The sequence below is a fragment of the Arachis stenosperma genome, chromosome 4, assembly GCF_014773155.1.
Source record: "Arachis stenosperma cultivar V10309 chromosome 4, arast.V10309.gnm1.PFL2, whole genome shotgun sequence".
NCBI lineage: Eukaryota > Viridiplantae > Streptophyta > Magnoliopsida > Fabales > Fabaceae > Arachis > Arachis stenosperma.
Genome location: NC_080380.1, coordinates 7,313,657 through 7,340,045, shown reverse-complemented (window position 1 = coordinate 7,340,045; position 26,389 = coordinate 7,313,657). Strand labels below are relative to the sequence as shown.

At 35.3% G+C, this 26,389-nt stretch overlaps 3 protein-coding genes across 3 annotated transcripts; 1 reads left to right on the top strand and 2 right to left on the bottom strand.

Annotated features, from left to right (window-relative positions):
* Nucleotides 1-11,537: 11,537 nt before the first annotated feature.
* On the bottom strand, nucleotides 11,538-11,912 carry LOC130974520 (nuclear transport factor 2B-like). The gene has a single exon (XM_057899395.1). It carries the CDS (start codon nucleotides 11,910-11,912, stop codon nucleotides 11,538-11,540), a length of 375 nt encoding a protein of 124 aa, XP_057755378.1.
* Nucleotides 11,913-16,688: 4,776 nt separating this feature from the next.
* Nucleotides 16,689-22,063, top strand: LOC130976596 (E3 ubiquitin-protein ligase UPL5-like). Its single transcript, XM_057901505.1, has 3 exons — nucleotides 16,689-18,791; nucleotides 19,771-20,360; nucleotides 21,091-22,063. Exons 1-3 carry the CDS (start codon nucleotides 16,958-16,960, stop codon nucleotides 21,352-21,354), a joined length of 2,688 nt encoding a protein of 895 aa, XP_057757488.1. The 5' UTR covers nucleotides 16,689-16,957; the 3' UTR covers nucleotides 21,355-22,063.
* A 1,105-nt stretch (nucleotides 22,064-23,168) lies between these two features.
* Nucleotides 23,169-24,713, bottom strand: LOC130976597 (uncharacterized). The gene is made up of 2 exons (XM_057901506.1): nucleotides 24,575-24,713; nucleotides 23,169-23,874 (listed from the first exon to the last, which is right to left on the bottom strand). Exons 1-2 carry the CDS (start codon nucleotides 24,587-24,589, stop codon nucleotides 23,452-23,454), a joined length of 438 nt encoding a protein of 145 aa, XP_057757489.1. The 5' UTR covers nucleotides 24,590-24,713; the 3' UTR covers nucleotides 23,169-23,451.
* Between the last annotated feature and the right edge of the window lie 1,676 nt (nucleotides 24,714-26,389).

Genomic DNA, 26,389 nt, shown 5'->3' with positions numbered 1-26,389 from the left:
ATATTATTTTATTAATTTTATTTATTTTTAGAACAAAATAGTAGAGAGAGAAATAAAGATTAAAAGAGAAAAGAGTGAGAAAGATAAAGAAAGAGAGAAAAAATTTGTTAATTTTAGAGAAAAAATTTTATTTTAATTGTAATGAATGAATATCTCGTGACACATTTTGATTTGTCAAATTAGTAATATAAAATATAAATTATAAGTTATATATAGAATGAGAAGGGCAGAGAGAAATACTGAAATAGAGAAGGAGAGAGAGGTAGATAAGAGGATGTAGGAAGAAAATTTATTAATTTTTGAAAAAAATAGTTTCTCTTAATTTCAATGAGAGAGTGTTATGTGAGACATTTTGGTTGTTAAATTAGTAATATTATATAATTATGTTTCAATTTCAATTTTAGGTGCAATTAGAGAATGTCATGATGCGCGAGCATCTTTCTTATCTTTTCTTAGTGAATTTGCATGTGAAATTATTGAATTAAATCAATATTTAGGTGTTTTAAGTCACCATGAATGCTGCTTTGAGTTGTTTTGCAATTTGATTTATTACAGGTGGCATTCGAGCGAGTTTGACAGAGTTCGTGTAAAAGAAAAGGAAGAAAGTGGATGATGCTGTCAACCCTGACCTCCTCACACTCCAACGAGCATAACTTGAGCTACAGAGGTCTAATTGACGCAGTTCCAGCGGCATTGGAAAGCCAACCTTTAGAGCTTTCCAATAATATATAATAATTTATAGTTTTCTTCTAGAATCACGGCACCAAACGCTACCAAGGTGGCGCCAAACTTCATCCAACCCAAGTTTGGCGCCAGGACTCACAATACGTCACATTTGATGCGTCCTTGGTGGCGCTAAACTTGATCCAACTCAAGTTTGGCGCCAGAAACTCGTAAAGCTCTTATTGGATGCCGTTATAGTGGCCTCAAGTTTGGCGCCAGACTCTTGGCCCAGGAGAACCTCCAGATGATCTTTTTATGATTTCGTTGATTTTATTTGGTTTTGAGAATTTATATTTAAATGAAGAAAATATATTTTAGATTTTAGAAAATATATTTTACATTAATTAGGATTATATATAAAAGGAGGAGAGATATTGGCTTAGGATTTAATTTCTTCTTCTCCTTTTTCGCACTTTTTTAGAATTACACACTTTTTTTCTGCTAGGGTTTACTTTTTCCAGGAGCAACTAAACCTCTCCTTTAAGGTTAGGAGCTTTGTTTATTTTATTGATTCATACTATTATTTTCTACTTCTGATTAATGCATTGATTTACATTCAAGAATTAGTTTCGTTCTTCGTCCCATGGATTAAAGTATATTAAAAAATAACTCTTTTCTAACTTGAATTCTTATTTATTCTTAGAAAAGCTACATCACTTGAATTATAAGCTTGAAACTAAATTCTCATGAACATTTGATTATCTGAATTTAATGTGATGCGTGACATTTAATTATATTATTTTTGGGACTTTGGGATTTTGTGTGGCTTGAAACTAGGATTTGAACTTAAACCCTCTAATGAAATTAAGTGACCAAGGAATTGGCGGTTAATTGAGTTAGAAGATTATTAAATTACCAAGAAATTGGAGTCTAATTACTTAAAGTTGTTGTGAATAGAATCTTTGCAAAATCAAGGTGGTTAATGAGAATTTTTAATCTGGAAGTCTAAACATCTCTAAAACCTTAACTGTTTTCTCACATATATTTCACACCAATTCTACTGTTTACTTTATTACTTTCTGAAGTACTGTTTAATGCTTTTGGACCTCAAAACACCATTTTTTGCTTGCCTGACTAAGTGATTCATTCGACTATTGTTGCTCAATCCACCAATTCTCGTGAGATCGACCCTCACTCACTTGAGGTATTACTTGGTATGACTCGATGCACTTGTCGGTTCAGTTATGGGCATTCAAATTCCGCACCATGTCACGTTGTACATTTTAATCGTCAAATTGTAATTAATTATTGATAATGATATATAAGAGAGATAAAGTGAGTGAAGAAATGAGATAGTAAATAGAGATAGAGAGATAGAGAAAAGGAGATAACTCTTTAATTTTGGAGAAAAAGATTTGATTTTCATATATACAGTAGTAGCTGACTGCTAAATAATCAAGGGATAAATGTATGAAAACAATAAAAATATTCGACATGTATACTATTTAAACTTTTACATGTGTAAATTTATTTTTGAATATTCTTTAACCATAAGATCGATTAATCATCTTATTTGTTATTATTTATTGGGCCATTATACAAAGTTTTTGACCATCAAAAAGACTTTGAAAAAAATAAAATGAAAAAATATGAAATGAGAAGATATTACATTTAATTTAAAATTTTAAAATATTAAATTAATACATTTTTTATTTTATAAATTTTTTATTTTTTTATTTTTTAATATAAAATTAATTTTATACACTCTTTATACTTATAACATTAATATTTTAAAAGAAAAATATTTATTTTTTAATTTTTTAACAAATAAAAAATTAATCTATCACAATATTAAATTTTATTTAAAAATTTATCGTTGCTAAATAAATTATACTGAATGCAGAGGGCAAGATTCAATTTCAAAGACCAATCCAACTTGGTTTCAGGAAAAACATTCATGCATTGAGTTGAATTGAGATATTCTAATGATAATTAATAATTCAATTTTATGCGGCAGTGCGTATATAGGAACAAAAAAGTCTGATGAATTCTTAAATCGACCAGCAATACCAATGTTTGGTTTCATGTAGTTACAGATCAGCATGAAGAAACGTCATCGTTCGACAAATATTTGGTGGGTTAATTTGATCCTATGCATAGATAGAGTAGGATAAGGTTGTCTTCTCTTACGTGATTACTCAGCATATATATCCTTGTCTCATGAATTTGATTCGCTTCTACTTGTTTTCATTTTGTGTATAATAAATTGGCTATAATAATGCTATGTATCAATCAACCAAGGTCACGATCCCTCAAGTCAAGTGGCTCAAAATAACGTGTAAATGTTAGAGTATGTTATCTACACTAATTTTTTGTGTATATATTTTTTATATATTATTTATATTAAAAGTAGAAAATATTAATAATAGGATATATTAAAAGTAGAAAATATTTATAAAATTTGTGCAAATAATATTTTTAATAAAATAAGAGAAAAAAATCGCATGCATGCTCTGTGAACAAAACATAGATTGTGGATTGAGTGGCCATGAATTATATGCAAAATATACTCTTAGTCACTCACTACTCACTATTTAGTATGTACCACGGTGATACTTATCTATGACAATTAGATTTATTACTTTCCTATATATTGAATTTCGTATTGGACATTTTGGTGTATTAGACTAGATAAACTCTAAATCCTGCTCTTTTATTTTTTTAATAATTAAATCCTACTTCGAGATGTCTAAATAAAGAACGATGGTATATATTTGTAAATCTAGTTTTCTAAATTAGTTCCTATTTATTAAGAGATCTACTAGCCTATATTAATTTGAATACCTAATTAACATAAAAAATGGAACTAAAAGAAAAGGATCCACGGATCTACAATTTTACTTTATATACAAATTTAAATATTTTTAAATAATTGGCAATATTTTTTAAATATTATTAAATAATCACTAATAAAAAATAATAAATTGTACTGATTTTGTAGAATTATCCAAATTAAAATTTATAATGTAAATCGAAGAAATTTTATTAAAATTTGTTTTCTCATCAAGGATATCCATCATAAATGAAATGATTAATTTATTTGCTGCAGAAGATGTGATAAAATATTTTCATATCTAAGGTGGAATTTTCTTTCATTATTAAATTTTCAAAACTTTTTTTTTTGTTGGAGAGGTGGGCTATGCCATTTTTTTGGGTCTGAAATTTGTACACAATGACGATAGGTAGTGCGGTTTGTTGGGCCTTAGAAAATGAAGCTACTTTTATTTGGTCAACACGGAAAACAAATGCGTGAAGAGCAAGACCAAAAAATATTGAAAAGCATGCACAGTTTGGTAGAATAAATAAGAATAAATAAGTTATTTGAATTATAACTCATTGACATTATTGGTAATAAATTGTTATGTACACAAAATAGAATTCAAATCTTTTAGCACTTATTTAAACAGATAAATAAATTAATCAATCTATCAATCAAAATTAGTTAACCTAAAATAAATTTATTACGCAGAGGGTCCAATTCAATTGGGCTTGCCTTCATAGGTCCTAGAAAAAAGATGCATTGGCGTTTCGCTCAATAAAAGCTTGCACAATTTTTTTAAACCAAACATGATCAGCCAAAGAACACTCTACGTATTAACACATGTTTTCTTGTTCTGTTTGTTGAACCGCCTTATCTCTCTCATGGAGAACTCTTCTCTCATATGGAGTGTTTCCTGAAATAAAGGTTCTGTGCTTACCCGCTTATTGTCCACATCTTTGCACAAACTCCTATTTCTAACTTCTTTCTCTTATTCTCACAATACTACATATGGCCTACAACAAGGAGCAATATGTTGATGGAAAAGTTATTTCTATCAACCTAGAAGAGGATGACAGCTTTGTTCCTGAAAATTTGAATATGGTGGGGAAGATTCTTTCGGACAAAGAACTTAGCTTCAATAATTGCAAGGCAGCTCTTCTGAAAATTTGGGGTCATCCGGATGGAGTAGCCATCTCCGATGTCGGCAGGAATAAAATACTCATCAGCTTCAAGGATGTGCGAAAAGGGATCCAAATACGTAACGGAGGGTCCTGGAGTATTCGAGGGAGTCTTCTTAACCTGCAGATATGGAATGGACGACAATCAGTCTATGAAGTGGATCATAGGTATATGGAATTATGGGTACAAATACACGAACTTCCACTTAATTATATAACAAGAAAAATAGCGGGAATTATTGGTAACAAAATAGGAATTGTGATGAAAACAGAAAATTCCAGATTGCATGATACACTACAGAGAACATTTTTGAGGGTAAGGGTAACAATGAATATCACTAAGCCTCTGCTAACTGGTTTCTGGTTAGCAACACAAAATCGTCAAACTATTTGGGTTGACTTTAAGTATGAGAGGATCTAGGACAGTTACTGTTTGAATTGTGGAATTCTAGGTCATGCTAAGAAGGAATATAGAAATCCAATGGCAATGGCTAGCTGTGATCATATGAAACCAAGGTATGGACTGGGTTTGGGGGTGAATTGAGCCAGGGTCATCTCAGCCAAGGGAACAGAGCAGGGTTCCAAGGAACTGAACAGGGAATGGACTGATGCTAACAAGGATTGTGAGGGGGTGCGAGTAAGAATGGAGTGTATGAAGGAACACGTGGCAGAAGATAGTGCTACGGGCAGGGGACTAGAAGCAGGGTTTCAGAAAAATCTCAAAGCAAATACTGAGCAACAGACGAGGTTAGGTAGGGAAAGCCAGGGATCTAGACAGTGTGTTGAAGAGGTCTTAGAAAATTTGCTTTTCAAACATGTGTCTTCAGGTGGCAAAGCTTTGAGAAGGGGTGACAATTTTGCAACCGCTAAAGCTGATGTCAAGAAATGTAAAGGTAAGCTCCAAGAGATAGGTGAGGTTAATCGTTCAATTAGGCCCAATGCCACACTCTTTATGGAGCAGGAGGCTTCTGGACCTTGTAATCTTCAGAGTTTTAAAGAAGGGCGTCAAGAGCATCTTGGAGTCGGCGAAAGCACGAAGTGCCAACCTTTTGGTATCAAGACAGGGCTAGATGAGGTGCATTTTGGTGAGCCTAAGCAGATGGAGGATTGTTGTGATCACCAACAAGTGGAGGAAGCTGCTTAGGGGAACCTCAAAAAGTTAACAATCAGGAAAGAATTAGAGAAGCTTTTTGGCAAGAAAGAGGCCCAGACTAACCAACATGGCAATATGGCAATCAATAAGCACTCAGAGATGGAGACACGAATCGTAAAGCATGGCACTAGTCAGTTGTGGAGCTACAGGGAAAAACCAAAAATGAAGAGAGTCATTACTGCAGCTGGTAGAACCATGATTCGACACATGGAGAATGGGGAGGAATATTACGTCAAACTAGCTGAGGAGAAGCAAGACATGGATGAGGAGCTTGCTGCTGTGTCGGAGCAAAGGAATGACAATCAACGTGTGTTGGAGCTGGCTTTTGATATGGGGTTGGACCTAAACTCTAAAAAGAAAAGGGATATATGCAGCCTACCAGTCTATGTTGACATGACGGAGGAGGACGAACAGCTAAGAATGGAGAAACCAGGTAAGAAGCTTAAAGATGATGCTGGAACAGTTATGGCTGAGGAGGCGGGCCTTATCATACCCCACCAGCAACCATGATTGTTGTTAGCTGGAACTGTCGGGGGATGGCGGCCCCTTCGACAGTATCTGAACTAAGAAATATTTGTAAATCCCTCAGGCCGTCTGTTTTGTTCCTTATGGAGACTAAAGCTAGCAATCTTACTTGTGTTAGGATTAGGAGAAATTAGGCTTTGACAATATGTTTTGTGTGGAATTCCGGGGTTGTCCGGGGGGCTGTGTCTTTTTTAGAAAAGTAATGTACATATTAATGTTTATGCTTGGTGTCAAAACTTTATTAAAACTCATATCAGCACTGTTAGTGATAGAGATTGGGAAGGAATTTTTGTTTATGGCCATCCCGATCACAAGAGAAGAAAGGAGTTATGGAAAGAGTTAACTTATGCTAATAATAATCTGGATGTACCCATGGTTTTCATTGGCGACTTCAATGATGTAATTGCACAACATGAGAAAGTTGGTTTGCATCCAAAATCGACTAGTTAGGTCGAAGCGTTCAGATGTTTTGTAGATAAGAATGCTCTCATGGACTTGGAGTTACAAGGGTCAAAATACACATGGTTTAGTAACCCAAGGAATGATTTTGTTTCTAAAGAAAGGATAGATAGAGTACTTGCTAATTGGGAATGGAGAAAAGCTTTCCAACATGCCACTCTTTCAGCCTTACCAGCTATTAGTTCTGATCATACGCCTTTAGTTCTCAATGTTAAACCCAGGGGACTAAGGAGTAGATGCTTTAAATTTGAGGCTTTTTGGGCAAACCATGTTGATTATGGTAATGTCATAAGCAGAGGATGGAACAGTGTTTGTAATAGTACGGTTGAGCATTGGACAATCTTAACTCGAAGGATGAATAATTGTAAGCATGATTTGGCCAAATGGAGTAAAGTTAACTTTAAGAGGGCTGATGTTGAAATACAAAAACTTTTGCATAGCCTTAAACAAGCAGAGGAAAACGAGTACTCGGATAGGCAACAACAGGAAATTAATGCTATGAAAGTGGAGATTACTAGATTGTGGAAATAAGAGAAAAAGTTTTGGGATCAAAGATCTTGAGTGAAATGGCTGAAATTTGGTGACAAGAATACTGCTTTTTTCCATGCATCTACCATTCAACGTAGGGACAGGAATAGGATTGAGAAACTGAAGGATAATAGTGGAGAATGGGTGTGTGGGGAGAACGATATAGTTAACCTGGCAGTACTTCATTTTCAGAATCTATTTAAAGCTTCAGATAACCTTGTTATGTTTGAATGCATTGGCAAAATCCCTATTAGAGTGACTGACGATATGAATCGAGAGCTTATGAAAGAGGTCTCTAATAAGGAAATTAAGGAAGTTACTTTCAACCTTGGAAGTCTTAAGGCACCAGGTCCAGATGGATTAAATGGTTTATTTTTTCAAAAGCATTGGGCAATTATCGAGAAAAAGGTTTGTGAAGCTGTTAAGAGTTATTTCAGGAAGGGATCCTACCAAGCAGCATTGGAGATACTATTATAGTTTTGGTCCCTAAGGTCAATTACCCAGAAACTCTGAATCAGCTTCGACCGATTAGCTGTTGTAACTTTATATATAAGATCATTTCCAAGGTGTTGGTTATTAGGCTTAGAAGAATAATAGATACGATTATCTCACCTATCTAGAGTGCTTTTGTGGGAGGACGCCTCATTCAAGATAACATGGTGATAGTGCAGGAAATGTTTCACGCTTTAAATAAAAGAGGGCAGCAGGCTTCCAGAAACTTAGCTGTTAAGATTGATATGAACAAAGCTTACGACAGGGTTAAATGGTCATTTCTAGAAGCTACTCTGAGAGCCTTTGGGTTTAATCCGCACTGGGTTAAAATGATTATGAGTTGTGTCTCACAGGTCACTTATAGAATCAAGATCAATGGTATTTTGTCAAAAAGTTTTGTGCCACAGAGGGGACTAAGGCAGGGAGATCCCCTATCACCATACCTGTTTATCATAGCAGCTGAAGTTTTTACTATCCTTATGGATAAGGCTAAAGAAGAGGGTAGAATCTTCGGTGTTAGAATTGCCCCTACCGCCCCAGCCATTTCTCATATCCTCTTTGCGGATGACTGCATTATTTTCTTGAAGGATAGTGCGGAGGAGATTTATCAGCTCATAACTACTATAAATATGTATACGGAAGCCTCGGGGCAGCGAATAAATGTTGACAAGTCTGGGATTACGTTCGGTAATCAGATTTCGATCAGAAATAGAGTAGAAATAGAAGATATCTTAGGGTTACCTGCCTGGGATAAACCAGGTAAGTATCTTGGTCTTCTAGCTCAGTGGGGCAGATCTAAGAATGAAGCTCTGAGGTGGATTGAGGAGCGAGTGTCTGATAAGCTTCGAGGGTGGAAAGAAAGACTCCTTAGTCAGTCTGGGAGAGAGGTTCTCATTAAGTCGATTATTCAAGCGATACCTGCCTATGCTATGAATGTTGTCCTCTTTCCTAAAGGTTTTTGTCACCGTCTTAGTCAGAAAGTGGCAAAATTTTGGTGGCTTTCTACTGGTAAGGATAGGGATATTTATTGGAGGAGTTGGGATAAAATTTGTGCTAGCAAAAGGGAGGAAGAATTTGGTTTTAAGAATTTTTATAGTCAAAATATTGCACACTTAGCAAAACAAGCATGGAGAATGTTTAAATGCCCTAATGCGGTGTGGGTTCAGGTGCTTAAGGCTGTATATTTTCCGAATGAGGATTTTAAAGTAACCAAGGCAGGCAGGGGAGCATCTTGGATCTGAAAAAGTATTGTGCAGGGTAAGGATTTCCTTTTGAGAAATGGGAGATGGTTAATTAGAAATGGAGAGAAAGTGAGAATCCAGGAAGATAACTGGATTTTGAACATGCAGAAGAGTCCTCATGTTATGAATAATGCCGTCACTTTTGTAAAGGAGCTAATTAATGAAGGATAGGGGTGGAATATTAACGAGTTAAGGAAACATTTTGATGGAGGTATTATAGGAAAGATCATTAGAACCCGGGTAAGTGTTATTGGTAGAGAAGATACGTTTAGTTGGCTTTTTAAAATAGATGGGAAGTACACCGTCAAGATGGGATATCATGTTGCCAGGAGAGAGCAGAGTATTGGTAATAACAATAGCCCATCAATCAGTGATGACTTCAAGGAATTATGGAGGGACATTTGGAATTTAAAAGTGCCTCAAAAGATCATAACCTTTTTATGGCGGGTCTCACATAACATATTACCGGTTTTTCAAAACCTTTATAATAAAAAAATTTCTAGCAGTCCTATCTGTGCTATTTATTTGCAGGAACCAGAGTCCACTGAGCATGCACTGCTGCTTTGCCCCTGGACAAGGGCTGCGTGGTTTGGAGCTCAAATTCAGTGTTTTCCTACAGCTCATACAGTCTCATCTTTTGGAAAATGGATTATGGATCTTTTAAAAAATATGAAGGCATGTACAGGAACTGATTATGAGTTGTGTATTAGCAGGGTTGGTTTTTTGGCATGGGAGGTGTGGAAAGCAAGAAATCATGCAGTACATCAGAGGTCTAAACCTAATCCTTTATTAGTAATCTATAAGGCTAAGCAAATGGAAACAGAATTTGCAGAAATGGCAGAAGAACCAGCAAAAGGTTTTGTTAATGATAGAAGGACAGTTAGAAGGGTTACCTGGAGACCGCCATTGCCAGGGTGGGTTCAGTGCAATGTTGATGCAGCGTTTCTTGCAGCCCTTTCTGGAGGAGCAATAGCAGCAGTATTTAGAAATCACGCTGAAAATCTTCTCACAGCCTCAAACTCTAAAATAGCGGCCACCTCGCCTTTAGCTGCGGAAGCCTTAGCGGTTAGAAAAGTACTAATAATGGCAAAAAACTTTCAATTGGAAAGAATTATTTTTGAATCTGACAGTTTGATTCTCATCCAAGCTCTAAAATCAAAGGCATCAATTGTAGAAATTCAAGTTATTTTGGATGACATTTTGGATTTAGCACGACACATCTCAAATTATGGGTTTAACTAGGTTCCTAGAGACGGGAATGCCTTAGCACATGAAGTAGCCAAGCTTTCAGCCGACGGTTCTCTTCAACAGGATTGGCTCAGGTGCAAGCTGCAAACCATCACGAACATTTTGAAAAGAGAGAACGACATGTCACTGCAAATGGCAAACAGATCATGAGCATGTAATTTGTTTTGGATTGGCAGTGAATCAATTGAATCAAAAAGGAATTATTTTGTATGTAGGTTGAAAGTTTGAGGGTAATTCGGTTATGCATTTTGGAACTTCCATCCTGGGGAGACGAGGATACAGCATGTTTGCTGGTTCCTTACCTTCCTTGTTTGGATCTGGGTGTTCTGGCGCTGTTCCAAAGAGGGAGAGAAGACTTGAAAGATCGGTGGCATTAAGGGAAGAATGCTGAGTTTCATTGAGTCCCAATCCATCTTCGATTTTGTCTGATCTGTGGTAGTGGGTCTGCATGCATCCCAAGGTAATGTGGCCACGAAGATTGGTGTTCCTGATGTGGGTCAGCTGCGGTTACAGCTTCGGCAACCTATCGAGATCGCAACTTGAGCTGCTGACTGCTGGAGGGTGTTCAAGGAGACGTCCTTGCTGTGGCTTCGGAAGGAAAAGCTCTGTTGTAGGCTTCATATTTAAGCACATCTTTCATCCAGGGGAGCATCACCAAACCCTCCGCGAAGAGCCATTGATCTACAAAGAGCTAATCCATACAGCATTAACAACTTTAAAGACTCAGGATATATCATTCTGTTGGCTAAGCAATGTTGCACGGCATAGAGGTTTCGATATTCCTTCAGGGTTTTTGCAATTTTTAGTTGCACAACAGTTCGTGCTTCTTCTAGTTTTTGGGATAATGTCTTCTCGATAGCAAGCCTACTAAACAGGGATACAATAGCACTGGTATAAGCCAAACGATACTATGCACAATTTTCATTTAGTCATGTGACTGCAAGTTGCTAGGAGAAAGCTGCTGCAAGGAGGGAGCTCCACTCTCGACTAGCTTAGGTGCAGGGTTAATTTCTTCTTGGGCTGGGCTTGCTGTTGTTTAGGTCTAGACTTTTTTTGGCCTGGATCCCTGACAAAAAAAAATATGATCAGCCAAGTTTTGACGATACAATTAATTAAACGTTGAAAGTTTTCACTTAAATATGCTATTATTTCTACTTATTAATAAAAGAAATTAGCTTTGTATCTTTCAAAGATAGTCTTTACATCATCACATATGCCATAGTCTATCTTCAACCATAGTTCAACCGGAATATATCGTTCGAAACATAGCAGCTTCCCTGTGGTGTTGGTAACAAATGGAACATTTGGCTGAACTTGAGAGCGTGTTGCTGGCCGGCGAGCTGGACGTTGCCGCTGACGAGGACAAGCATGCCGTTGGGGGCGGAGGAGGGTTGGCAGTCAACGGTGGTGATGGAGTAAACGCACTGGTTGAAAGGGAGAGAGGTGAGCTTGGTAGCGATGTTCTTGGCGCCCTGGATCTTCTGGCCTTCGAAGCTGAGCATGGAGCTGTCCTGCTGGTAGAGGTTCACCAGTCCGGCGCCGTCGTTGTCGAACGTCGTGTAGTAGTGTTCAACAAACGCTTTTGTCAATGCATCTGCATCCATTCTTGCTTGCTTGCTTCCTTCCGCTTAACTCTCACGCTATATTCAAGTTATTTAGAATGATACAATATAAAAGGTTTTTTATAGGTGGTAAGAGAATCAAAATAATAAAGACGTAATATTTTATAATAAATATTTAAATATATTAAATAATGCTAATTGATCTTAATTGATTCTAATTATATTCTATTAAAAAATTACTTTTACATAATAAAAAATATTAAAAATAAATATATTATATACAATATATTTTTTAATTTTTATTTTTCATCTAACTTTATTACTTTTTTTTGGTTAAATATCTGGAGATTGAAGCACTGGAAGGAAAAAGAGGGTAAACCAAGTAGCTAGCACCTAGCAGAGATAAAGCCTAGGTATGGGGTGTGGGGTTGATGCAATTAGTAATAAAAAACAAAAAAGATGAGTTGAAAAAGAAACAGTAAATGGAAAGTACCAAGAATCTGCGCAATGAATTCCACAACTTCACTCCCAAAGTGAAATGAGAAAAACACACTCAATCAATCCATGCCATTCACACTTTCACACACTCTTTTTCACACACAAAGTTGTAGAATATAGAATTATAGACAACTTTATAATATATAAAAATCTAAAAACACATACGAGAAATGTTGTTTGTTGTATTTATTTTGTGAGAATTTCCTTTGGTATAATTTTTTTTCACAAAGTTATCTATACATTTTGTGTGTTTAATTGTTATAATTTAATTGCAAGTTTTATATACAGCAAAATATTTTCAAAATGTAAATTAATAAACCATGTAATTATTTAATAATTCCTCGATGAATTTTTTAGTCACTTTTACGATAAAGATTTTAATATAAATATTTAATTATATAATATTATGTTTGTAAAATTAATTATTATATTCATTTTAAATATTTAAAAAACTAAGGGATAACTATATACACATTAAATTTAAAATATATTATAATAGTAAATACAGTATGAATTGATTTACATAGAATATTTTATTTGAAATTATCTAGTAGTAAATATAGTATGAATTGATTTACATTCTAATGTATTTGACTATTTGCCTTGTAGAGAAAAGAACAAAATATTTTTCCATCAGAAATTTGCAATATGTGATATGTCTATTAAAATAAAATAATTTGAAACTAATGGGTAGATATGTATCCTTTGTTGAATGAATCGCACTCGCTTTATATGTAAAGAAACCAAATTAATGCTTGCAAATTGTAGAAAAATTCCTTTTTATCTTCCGTTTTTCTTTTCTACATCTTTACAAAAAGTACTTTGAATATTTAATCTCTTTTTATTCTATGCGGCCACCATTCCCAAAACTGGAATTATAAAAACAAGAAAAATAACTTTAGGAAAACAGAAACAGAAAGAAAAGAAAAGACAAAAAAAGAATAAAAGGTAGGTAAAAGTAGGGGTGTTCGCGGTGCGATTTAGTTCAATTTTAAAGGAAAAAGTCTTCCGATTCGAACGTTTAATTTATGTGCGGTGCGGTTTGGATTGAATAATTTTTTTTTGGAAATTCGATCCGATCCGATTACAAGCGGTTTGGATTTGCGGTTTTTTAAATTAAAAAAATTAAATACATATAACAAGTCTCAACATCAAATTTTAAATAACCAACAATGACATAACAAGTCTTAACAATATCTTAAAAAGCCAACGATAACATAACAATAGAAATAAAATTATAGGTTAGTTAAAATAAATAAATAAATAATATTTTGAACATAAAATATTTATTAAATAATAATAATACATGAATAATAGAAAAATATATAACAAATTGAACATGTTATAAGTATAATTGTAAATATAATAATAAAATAATATTATTATAACACATTGTGCAGTTTGGATTGGATCGGTTATGAAAAATAGATCCGAAATTTGATCCAATTCAGCGGTTTGTAAAAAATAGAATCCAATTAAATTCGAATTAGTGCGATTTTAATCGGTTTTCGATTTAGATTGGATTGGATAAACGATTTAATTTAAATCGGTTTAGATTTGAACACTCCTAAGTAAAAGTATGGCAGTAGTCTTCTCCAGCATTTCTTCAATTCATAGACCATCATAATTGACCACTTTTCTCTCTTTTTCATCTAAAATTTTGTATCTATTAGACTATTACAAACATGAAAAAGAGAAGAAGAAATATATTGATGGAAAAAAAGGGGAAGAAAATAATGAAGAAGAAGTAAAAAAATTAAAAGAAGAAGAATTAGGTTTTTTTTTTAAAAAAAAAAACACTAGAGTAACATAATAACAAAAAGGAGAAGCAACAACATAAATAAAATGAAGAAAAAAGAACATGATTTCATACTCATGTTTTCATAAATAATTTTTATTTTGTTAACAAATTATTAGACTAATTTAATTAGATATGATCACTAAAAAAACTATTCATATGACAGAAATATTAAAAAATAAATTATTATTTGTATCATAAATTTTGTAACATTGATAAAAGTATTTATCGAAAATAAAAATTAATGTTATACTCATAAAAGATGAATTCCGTGTTACAAAATAATCAAATTCTAATATATATTTTTTTAATAAAATTCTAAAATTATTCTTTTTTATTTTCTTTTTTAAATTTACACAACTCTCACTGCTGCCACCAACACCTTTCTGATTACCACTACCTCTTCCCTCCTCTTCCTTGTTTTCACTTACTGTCACTGTCACTAAAGCACTTGCAGGAGTTGGAAGCTCAACACGTTCTACTACGTGGAGTCTGCCGAAGTCAGCGTCGGCGGATACATGATCTTCGTTCCACCAGCAATGTTTGCGCTAGATTAGTCTAGCAGTAGAGGGATCATTATGCACTACGGAATTGCCGTGACTCGGCTTCAAACTCAGGCCTATAACTCAATTCGCGACGCTTTCAGAAGCATGACTCGGAACCTGTCACGAATGGGTATACGCTCTTTGACACGTTTCCACCACCACCACCACCATGATCACCAGGAATGGTAGGCTGGCCTCACGCTTTCGATAACCGAAGGTCGAGTTCTTCAAGGATGTGAACGCAAATTGGATATGGCCAAAATTTTTATTCGATCCGCACTAAAATTATCGGATCAGATCGGATCCAATATTCGCAGTTTTTAAGGTTGGATCCGATCCGATCCGCACATTTGCGGGTCGGATCGGATATCGGATATATCCGCAAAACACAAAAATATTTTTAAAAACTTATTTTTATTAAAAAATATCAATAAAATTCATTTTTTCTATTCTTTTAAATATGTTTACTCTTAAAATAATATTAAACATACTTTTATTAGTTAGTCACAAAAAAAATACTTTTATTAGTTGAAATAAAACATAAAAAGAATATTTACTTATTTATTTCTTTATTTTTGCGGATACGCGGATATGCGGATACCAACACAAAATTCGCAATCCGATCCGATTAATGTGCGGATCCGATCCGAAAGTCTTGCGGATCGGATCCATATCCGCAATTTTCGGATCGGATTCGGATAAATACCGCAGATATGCAGATCAGATCCGATCCATGAACACTATAAGAATAGAAAAGCAGCTCGCGATGAGTTCTGAGTCTGTGAGTGTAACTTCAAAGATTCAATAACATGCCAATAATTTTAAATTTGGAAACTTTAGGGTAAAATTTCGCAACCTAATGAAAGAAAAAGTCGGTATGTAAGAAAGACTCAGAAAGTGGAGGAATGGCAAGTCGAAAGAACTGATTTGGCCGAGAGAAACATTGAGATCGTCGATGAAGAAGTTTCGAAAAAGGTAGATGGTTGTGAGGTTGGTGGATGTGAGACTACGGAAGCGGCGGAGGAGAGGGAGGAAGGGTCCGTGATGGCAAGGGAGGCGAGGTGTAGAGGCGGTTGGTTCGAAAAATAAGGGATAAGGTTTTATAATAGAGAAGGTGACTAAAATTTTTGGATACTAATTTCTAACATTCAGGAAATGGATCCTCTCCAGTTTTTTTAACACTTGACAAAATACAGTGTAATCTTTCACATTTGATTTTAATAGTGGGACCAGAAATAAATAAGAGAGAGAGTGTGATGAATAGTTAGATTAAACACTGCACACCATCCAGTTTTTTATTCACTGGAGAAGATCCACTCCCCTAACATTCAAGAGTAGCACGATCCGTATAGCAATAAAATTCATAAATGACGGTAAATTGTGGCTAGGAAAAGGAAAAGAAAAGGTAGTGATAATCAAGTAGTGAGAATTGTAGAAATTTGTAAAAGAAAATAAATAAGGGGATAATTTAAAAATTTTATTAAAAAATTAACAAAAATTTAGAGTTTAATTATTTTTGTTCCATGAAGTCTATCTTTTATGAGTATAATATTAATTTTTTTTTGGGTATTTTTGCCTAATAATGACAGTTTATTCAATATTAAATATCACACAAAAGCCATGCGAACTAACGTAAGCAAAATTCATTGGGAACCGTCGGATAGCACGCTCGGCCCCAAGAAAGCGGTTGCAACACGAGTCTTGTGTGTCCTTCCCACACCAGAGCAGCCCCCTCTCCCACACTAATAATTAGTTTTTATTAATTAATAATTAATTTAGTTTTTATTATAATTGTTTTACAGTAATATTTTTTAAAAATTAATTAAAACTACAAAAGGACAAACTTTTGATAAAATTTAAAAAAATAAAATTTTGTTAAGTAATGAAAATATGAAATGTCGGATCTAAGATTCTAGAAACATTTGTAAAATTTAAAAGAATAAAAATTGTTGAGTATTTACTCCATTTTATATTTTTGTTGGTCATGAGTCATGATGTACTGAAAATCTTCGTAAAGAGTTCATTGATGACGATAAACCCAACACAAAAAAATGCCAAGAAATTGTGATCGCTTCTTCTTCTAAAACGCTGTTCCGTCAAAAGACGCTTTTAACCTCTCGCCGGAAGAAGAAGCAGCCAAACGGCTTCTAATCGCTTCCGATTTGGTTGCATGCGTTTCGTATTTTTCAAAGACTGACATCGCTTTGTTTCTCTCTCCGCAACGTGACTTTTCGGCGGCGGCAAACATGCCCATCACTGAAACCACGACTGCAGATAGTGTTTTCCAACTCCAACGCGCCAACCACTCCTCCAAGCGGAAGCTCGATGACTACGGTGATGAATATGGGGCAGATGCCAGCGCGGATTTCGCCGGCGGCGACCCCGAGGTCGCCTATGCAGCGGGATTCCTTGCCGGGATTAAGCGAGAAGAGACGAAAAACGCCTCAAATTCGCGGTACCGTGGGGCGGATGCTAGGGTTTCGTCGTCGACTCCTTCTTCGTCGCGAGCCGCTCAGTTTCGGAGCGGGTCGAGGTCCGGGTCGCGGTTACAGTTCTTCGTCCGAATGATGTCGCGAGGGAACACTGTGGTGATGCAAGCATCTCCTCACGATACTGTGAAATCGATCCACGAGAGAATCATGGTATTGACCGGTATACCTGTTTTCGAGCAGGGTTTAACATACAGAGGCAAACAACTCCAGTGGGAGAACACTCTTCAAGAGTGTGGGGTTCAGAACGACGCAAACCTCCACCTGGTTGGTCGCATGAGGAGTACGGAGCACCCTCAGGCGTGGCAGGTTCTTGAAAACATGGTCAGTCTTGTTTTCAGGCTCTGTAGAGGCGAAATTGTTCACGAGGCTACCAAGGTGATCAAGAGCCTCATCACCAGTTACATGAACATGGCGCCTAAGGTTGATGATGCTACAGCATCTTATTTCCACATTTTCATCGCCTCGAATGCCCCTTCCATGCTGGTAACTCTTTATGTTTCTCCTTATGCTGGTAACAAGGAACGTGGTGATTTATTTGTCAGGCATTTCTTGAATTCTTGTCGCAATAACATGGCTAAACCTTATCAAGGTCAGTGTGCGAGTGTGGTGTTGGAGTTGTGTAGTTTGCTTATGAGGGTTGGGTGTGATGATCCTCTGTATCTGCATTGCCGGAATACTTTGGGGTCTATGTTAGAGAGTGCTGGTTGTTGCCATGTTTATGCAGGTAAGCATGGTAAAGGTGGAGGGTCTATTTTGTTGCAGGATATCTGCCCCTTTGTTCGTGAGCTTTCGAATAGGTTGTTGAGGGATTTGGAGTTATGCATCCAGCGCCCCAACAGTTCGGGGCCATTGCAGACCGATGTTTCGGACTTTGCAGCTTTCTTGACCCCTTTGAGGAAAGGAATTACCCAATTGCAAGCTATGAGGGGTATGGGGTTGGATGAAAAGTGCCATGAGGGGATCTTGCTTGCAGAAGAGGTGGATTACCTTCACCTTATATTTATTCAAATGTTGGAGAAAATGGAACAATGCCTTCGTTCTATGCAGGAATTCTTGTCTGACAAACTAAGACGGGATCGGGATGTGGGTTTGACGTATTCTGGATGTTCTCAATATCTTTCTATCTTGAAGGAATTGTATCAAATCTCCAAGCTATATGATGGGGCGGAGGAAAAATTTTGGAAGGTTTTGATGAATCAACGAAGTATGCTTTGTATACTTGTCATCCAATATGCAAAGAGAAGTGATGATCACCAGTGGATTCTTGATCACAGATCTGTGACTAATTTTGAGGTGAGGAGGCATCTGGCAATGCTGTTGTTTCCTGATGTCAAAGAAGACTATGAGGAGTTACATGAGATGCTTATTGATAGGTCTCAATTATTGGCCGAATCCTACGAGTATATAGCACAAGCAAAGCCTGCATCTCTGCATGCTGGGCTATTTATGGAATTCAAAAATGAGGAAGCTACTGGACCGGGTGTGCTGAGGGAATGGTTTCTTTTGGTGTGTCAAGCAATATTTAATCCAGAAAATGCTCTTTTTGTAGCATGCCCAAATGATTGCAGGAGATTTTACCCTAATCCTGGTACATCTTAATTCTATATGTCCAACCATTTTTCTTCTGCTGTTTTCCATGCATAGTATAGTGATAGTATAAAAGATTAATAACCCAAATATATTCCGAGGAACTTTTAGTCGGATACTTTAATCCTTAAAGAAGTTTAATCACCAAATTAATCCGTAACTTTTTATATGTTCGACAAATTAATCATCGCGTCAAATTTTGGCAAGAAGTTAGACATTTCAATTCTTATCGTTATTTAGTAAAGAGACAGTTCCTAAAAATTTTTAAATTCTCCTATCAGTCCTTTATAGACAAACAATCGGACGTGAGGACTGATTTTTCTAACATAATTAAAGTTTGGGGATTCATTTGATGATTAAAATTTGTTGAGGGTTAAAATGTCCAACGAAAAATTTCTTAGGAATTGATTTGGGGTATTACTCAAACATACATGATTCATGATAAGACATTATAACAACTTCTGCTCTGATTTTGTTGCCTACCTTATTTTATGGGACAATACTTTGTTCTTGGTGGTGTTTCCCATGCATACTGATATTTGGATAACGGTTACATTCTTTTGTAATCATATTTTTCTTAATAAATCAATCTTCATCTTCAAATATGCTGTTATCTGTATTAAATGGGAAAGGTTCAGAATGGTACTGAGCCAGTCCACCCATTAACTCAGTGTGGACACTGGGCATGCAACTTTGTTGTTGGTTACTCAGATGTAGCAGCTACTTATTATTACTTAGCTTCTCAAGAATCGATGAATCATTGGATTGCCATTTCTTGTGTTTTCTTTTTGCAGATTTATCAACTCTGTATTCTGAACATGTATGATTACCATTAAACTGGAATCAAATGTGTTTTCATTGGAGACTATGGCTCCTTGTTCAATGTTGAGCATTTTTGTAACTTGCTCTATATAATGCATCTGTGAATATTAATAAAGCACTCATGCATAGCCAAGTTTACTATGTCTTCTTGTTTGCAGCATCTAAGGTAGATCCTCTGCATCTAAAGTACTTCAGTTTTGCTGGTCGTGTTATTGCATTAGCTTTAATGCATAAGGTGCAAGTGGGTATTGTTTTTGACCGTTTGTTTTTCAAGCAATTGGCTGGAAAGTCTGTTACTTTAGAAGATATACAGGCGGCAGATCCTTACTTGTACAGTAGCTGCAAGCAAATATTGGAGATGGATGCTGATTTCATTGATTCAGATGCTTTAGGACTGACGTTTGTGAGAGAGGTGGATGAATTAGGACACAGGAAAGTGGTTGAACTTTGCTCTGGTGGGAAAAACCTTGTAGTGAATAGTAAGAACAGGGAGAAGTATGTTTCTCTTCTTATTCAAAATTATTTTGAGACATCGATATCTGAGCAGGTATCACATTTTGCCAAGGGTTTTGGTGATATCCTTTCTAACTCAAGGCAACAGCCGTTCTTCTTTAAAAGTTTAGAGCTTGAAGACCTTGATTGGATGCTCCATGGGAGCGAAAGTACTATTTCTGTCGAAGATTGGAAGGCGCATACTGAGTATAATGGCTATAAAGAGACTGACTGTCAAATATCATGGTTTTGGGAGGTATTAATGATACTGGTTTTCTGGAACTAACATGTCTTTACATCCTTTCTGCTCCACTCTCTCCTCTCCCTTTTTGTTAACTTTTTCTTTTGTGAATGTAATTTTACTTCCCCATTTTGAAGAACTTGGAGCAACAGTTGAGTTGTTTCCGAATGACCTCACGGTTTTAGGTTCAAGCCATGAAATCAGCCACTGATACAACTATGAATTTATGATACAACTTCTTCTATTTTGTTAGCTAACTCTCTTCCTTTAGTCCTGATATCTTCAATTTTTTAGGTGCTACCTAACTCCCTCCTTGAATCTCTCAGATTAACATATGCATTCTTCTGAAATTTCTAATGTTCAGCGCATGCTGAGAACACCTCTTTCTACACACTACTCTTTTACATAATAGCCACTTACTGGTACCAGTTCTAGAGTACATATCACACTCACACAGATGTCTCCCTTCAGTTCATTTGCCCCCAAATACTATGATTTTAAAATATTTAACTTTAATCATAATTGGTGATGCTTTGTTTAAAGAAAAAAGAAAAAAAAGTACTTCTATAGTTTGGCCACTGTACTTTTGTGAAGCCATATGCTAATGAATTGCATTTTTTTCATATCCTTTCCAGTTTGAGCTATACTGTATGATTATTTAATATTATAAATTTTTCTATTTGGATCATGAATTGCAGAAATACAATAAATCTAACATTATATTCCGTCCAAAAAAATTTGGCAGATTGTTGGTAGAATGCCAGCAGAACAACGGAAGATTCTTCTGTTCTTTTGGACATCCGTGAAATATCTGCCAGTTGAAGGTTTCCGTGGTTTAGCTTCCCGTCTGTACATTTACAGGTCTATGGAAACTGAAGACCGCCTTCCTTCATCGCACACATGCTTTTACAGGCTGTGTTTCCCGCCATATTCATCCAAGGCTGTCATGCAAGATCGCCTTAGAATCATCACTCAAGAACACATCGGTTGCAGTTTCGGTACCTGGTGAGAATACATTTGCAATTTGGGGGCTACAAGTGGTTTTCGTTTTGACTGCACAGAGAAGTATCACTGCTCTGCTTTGTACAGTTATAGCATCATTGTTCCTTCTATCCTTGAATTGGATAATGTGAGAAGGTTCTGTAGTTCTGTTTCCCGAATCAATTCAGGGTTGGAATGTCATCGCTGCTCTGTCAAATGTTTATATCGGGGTCTAGTGTCAAAAATAAAACAGGATTAAAAAAGAAAATTTCATTATATTGGTGGTGATGTGGTCATTGTTCTGGTAAATAGGTGTTGGTCTTGGTTCATCTTCCCCGGTGACATGTAAGTTTGGACAAAATCATGTTCAAGGGGCAACTCTTCCTCCTTTTAATCTATTAGGAGTTTGAGAATTTCTAACATTCTCACTATTTAACCTATTTATGGGTTTATGCATTCTCGTCTACTCCAGCCAAGGCAACCCACAGGAGAGAAACTGCACTTGTTTCAGTGACAGAAAATCATTAGATGTCAAGGGCTTAAATATGGGTTTACATTAGATTTTAGATATTCCTCTCTGGTTGGTATGAATACTTCTAGATGAGTTTAGGGAAAAAGAAGAAAGAATGGAAATTCAGTTATTTTCTTCATACTTTTATGTAGCAGTTTATAATACTTGGGAGTTGGGAGTTTTTTGGCTTCTTTCTTCTAATTTATTTATTGGTAATTGTGCTAAATAGTTACATTCGGTTTTTCGCCAACTTTTCAAGAATGTTATGTTGAGCAAACATGAGGTCAAAATCTCTATGGACTATGGATGGATGATTTTGACGTGCCTATGAAAATTTTTTACCCGTTATGATCACTTAACTAAACATGCTCTTAAAGGTAGATCTATTTCTGCTTTAAAAACTGTGATCAAAATAGTAGTGCTTAGTTAAATATTCAAATCCATTATGCATGTTTAACCAAATTGATTATTTTGTTTAATATCCTCTTGCTGCACTTAATTTGTGGAAGTTCAGCGTCTTTGATTTAGAAAAGTCCTTTCTTTCACCCAGTGACACACACGAAATTATGATATAGATAGGTGTTTTCTACCGTGACTATAAAAAGTGTCAGTAGGGCTGTATTTGGAAGGGACACTCAGATTAGAAGACAAACATGTGTCTCCACTTTTTTAAAGTATTAAATGGATTAAAATTGTGTTTTAGGACTAAAATTTTAGTACTAATTTTTTAAAACAAATGCTAAAAACTAATTTTAGCATCAAAATGAGACACTATCACACTAACTGCTACGATAAAAACATAATTTTATAATTTTTTTTTAAATTGGAAAAAAAATTCGGTCATTTGTATATTTTTTTGGCCCATTATTGCTCCAAGACCCTTCTTGACCGTTTTCTATTTAGCCGTATTGGGCTTTCTATTTAACCTGACACGATTTGCTCTCTTTTTTGTTGCAGGAACCTTAAATTGGTCACTGCCTCCCTTCACCTTCGTAGATCAGAGGATTACAACATGCTGCTATCACCACAGCCTGTAGGAAAATTTCTCATCTCTACTGGAAGTAGAGATTCACCGTCAAAAAGCGATAACATTCTAAGAAGTTAGTTTTTTATTTATCTATATTATTTGTTATGGAAAGTACATTTTATGTTCTTGTGATAAAAGAAAAAATTTATTGTCATTAGTTTATCGGTTAAACTTGTTATAGTTCAAAATAAAACTAGATGTCAAATTCATAGTTGATGGTCCATTTATAGCCATTATAACTATCATAGAAAAGAAAACTACTTGGCAATGAAAGATCTTAAAAAAAGAAAGCAAGAGAATGATATAATATAAAATAAGAATATTTTATTGAAGCCTAGAGAAATACATGGAACACACCATAACAAACTCGTAACCCTAGAGGAGGAGGCATCATAAAACAAACCATACAATTTTCTCTCATATCCACCAACTTGGCATGCAAGTGGTGTGCTTACATTTTGCTAAATATCCAAGACTTGAGCACCATAGAAAATATAACATAAAAAAGAAAAAAGAAAAGAACTTTCCAACCTCAAGATGCAAAGAAGAAAAGGTAGACCCGATTCCAACAACCAACTCTGGTGTAATTAAGCTTCAGCCTTCTCAATAGCAACTTCCGGTTCTGCTTCCACTGCTGCCTCATCTGCTTTCTTCTCTTCCACCGGAGCTGCTTCTTCTTTTTCTTCTTCTGTCGTTACTGCCGTTTCAGTTTCTTTTGGCTCCTCTGCTGCTTTCTCTTCACTGCCTTCTTCAGCTTTTTCCTCTGCTGTCTCTGCCTCATCACTCTTCTTCGCTTCCTCTGTTACTACTTCTTCCTTGCTCTCAACCTCTTCAACTGAAACTGCCGGAGCCTCCGCTTCTTTTGGTTCCTCGCTGGTTTCTTCCTTCGGTGCTTCTGTTGCTGGAGCCTCCGGGGCCGCGGCCTCGGTGGCTGGTTGTTCAGCTGGTGCTGCCTCCTGAACCTCAACCTCAGTTGGTTTACTTTCTTGCACTGGTGCTTGTTGTGCTACCTGCGCACAACATCCATCCATTCATGTCATGCTCTGATCATTGTTACCTAGATTATTTTTTATTAATAGTAGATGTAGGTTCAATCTTACTTATAAAATTATTCTTACTTTTTACATCCCTACTTGTTCGATTATCTTGTTACCTTGGATACATGCAACTTGATTAAAAATAATAAATTAAATTCGTGACCAGGAAAGAAATCGAGATCACATGGATCCAGTGGAAAATCGTTCCTGATCAAGAAGCCTATGAATGCAACACGTTGATCTGATTTAAGCTGCTTAATCATGACCATCCACTTAGTTTTTATATTGGTTTATGTGTGTGTATATGAGAAAATATATAACAAGAACAATAAAGTAAAGTTAGAAAAAATTAAACAACCAACGGGAAATAAAAATAAAATAGAAAACAAAAGTAGTAAAGTGTCTTGATTACTGTTAACGCGTGATCAATATTCCGTATTATTTTGTTGATCCCATATTCGCACATCAGAAAAATAAAACTGATTGGTCGATCGTCAGAACTAATTAATTAACAAACTAACATTGACAATATAATTAAAGATATATAGAACAATAGAAATATTTGGTTAGTTAATTAATTTTCCATGATGTTCCTGTACAAAAGTAGAGAAAATAAAGTAGGGTATCTAGTACAAGAAAGAGATGAGAAACTGTGTGTATGTTTTTAATTTACCTCAACACTGGCCATTTGGAAAGAATTGAAGAAACAAAGCTTAAAGAAAGGAATGAATAAGAGAGAGAAAGGAGTGAGTGTTGAGTTGTGAGGAGGTGGTGAAGGTGAGAGAGGTTTATATAGAGATTAGAGATAGAGGCCAATACGTGTTTACTCAAAGAGTGTGTGTGTGAGTGAGGTGTCATCACTTATTGGAAGAATCTTTTTCATGTAGACGGCTCATGACACTGACACAAATTAAAAGACGCCAATTATGTGTGTCTAGCTAGTTGTATATGTTTCTTTTTTTTTTTTTTCATTTTGTTTCATTTTTTCCTTTTCGTGTATTTCTTTCCCCTTCAAGATATCACAATATGTACACACGTATACTCATTCAAATTTCTTTTACCATTTTGACAATAAATACATGACCATTTTTTCTAATATACGAAGGAAACAAGATTGTTCTTGTCCGTGAATTTAATACGTGTATTTTTTACTGCTATTTTTTTTTGTTTTCTCCCGTATCTATTTTTTTTATTTTCTACGGTATCTCTTCATCTTCATACTAAATACTAATTCGTCGCAGCTTTTTTTTCACTATTATTTATTATTAGAAGATACCAAATTAACTATTAATAGTGCTGGATTATATTCTTCAAGAGTTTCAACATCATGACGAACCTCGATCGGTTTATATTCTTTGCCAACATATATTCATTTTGGATTAGTAAAAATTTAATCATGTTCACAAATAAGATGATTTCAAAAGGTGACGTTTAGGAATCTTGATTATGTTTTAATGTGGAGCGAATCATCATAGAAACCACTTAAGTAACTGTGTGTTTATTTACTCTTAAATTGTATACTTTCTTGATTTTCTTTCATGTATTGAACTACATTGAACTCTGCCAATAATATTGATGTTGAGTTTCTTTTTACCAGAAAAAAATGACCAACCTGTTGATGTAATCGGTGATGATGCACCAAGTAATTCAATGGTGCAAATCTAATAAAAAAATATTGCATAAAATGACACTATAAATCTATATTATCACTAGATTAGATTTTGTGATTCCTGATTAATTAGATGATGCATGCTTATTAAGACTCATCAATTAAACCGTATCTTCTTTTTTTTTTTTTAATATGGATCGGAAATTTCAAATAATTGAGAGCTTGTGCGCTGTAAGAAAAAAGCTACTTTGGATCTCGATCCAACCCCTTATAGAAGATATATTTCTCAAAACTATGAATGTTGTTGTTTACTCATATCGCATAAGGTGACAAGCGAAAATGTACGAGACCCAATTTTGTAAGATCGGGCATGTCTTTTTATTTTGTGGAGAGGGCCACGTAGGTGATTGATTACTATCATGCATTCATGTTCAAAAGGACTTGCCTCTCAAAATATGTGCTCTATTCTATTCTTTTCTTTTCTTTTCTTTATAGCTCGACCCACTCCTCCTCATACCCCTAAAGTTCGACAGCTAGACACCCCATAAAATGATCAATCATAAATAGTGAACAAATTAAATGTACATTTCAATTTCACCATATTAGAAGCTACCTCTTCTCCTAATAAAATGACTCCCAATAGATTACATGTATATTATTATTACACATCTACAAATTAAGGCATTGGTTAATGGGTAGGTAAAAACTCAGATGCAATTGACTTCACGTGAAGTTGATAACTGATAGTTATTAGAAGAAAATTTAGTCAAATTAGTCAAATTATTTAACCATCTTTAATTATCAATTTCACATGAAGTGGACTGTAACTAAGTTTCTAACTAATGGGTATTGTACTACCTTCTTCAAGTATTTTTCTAA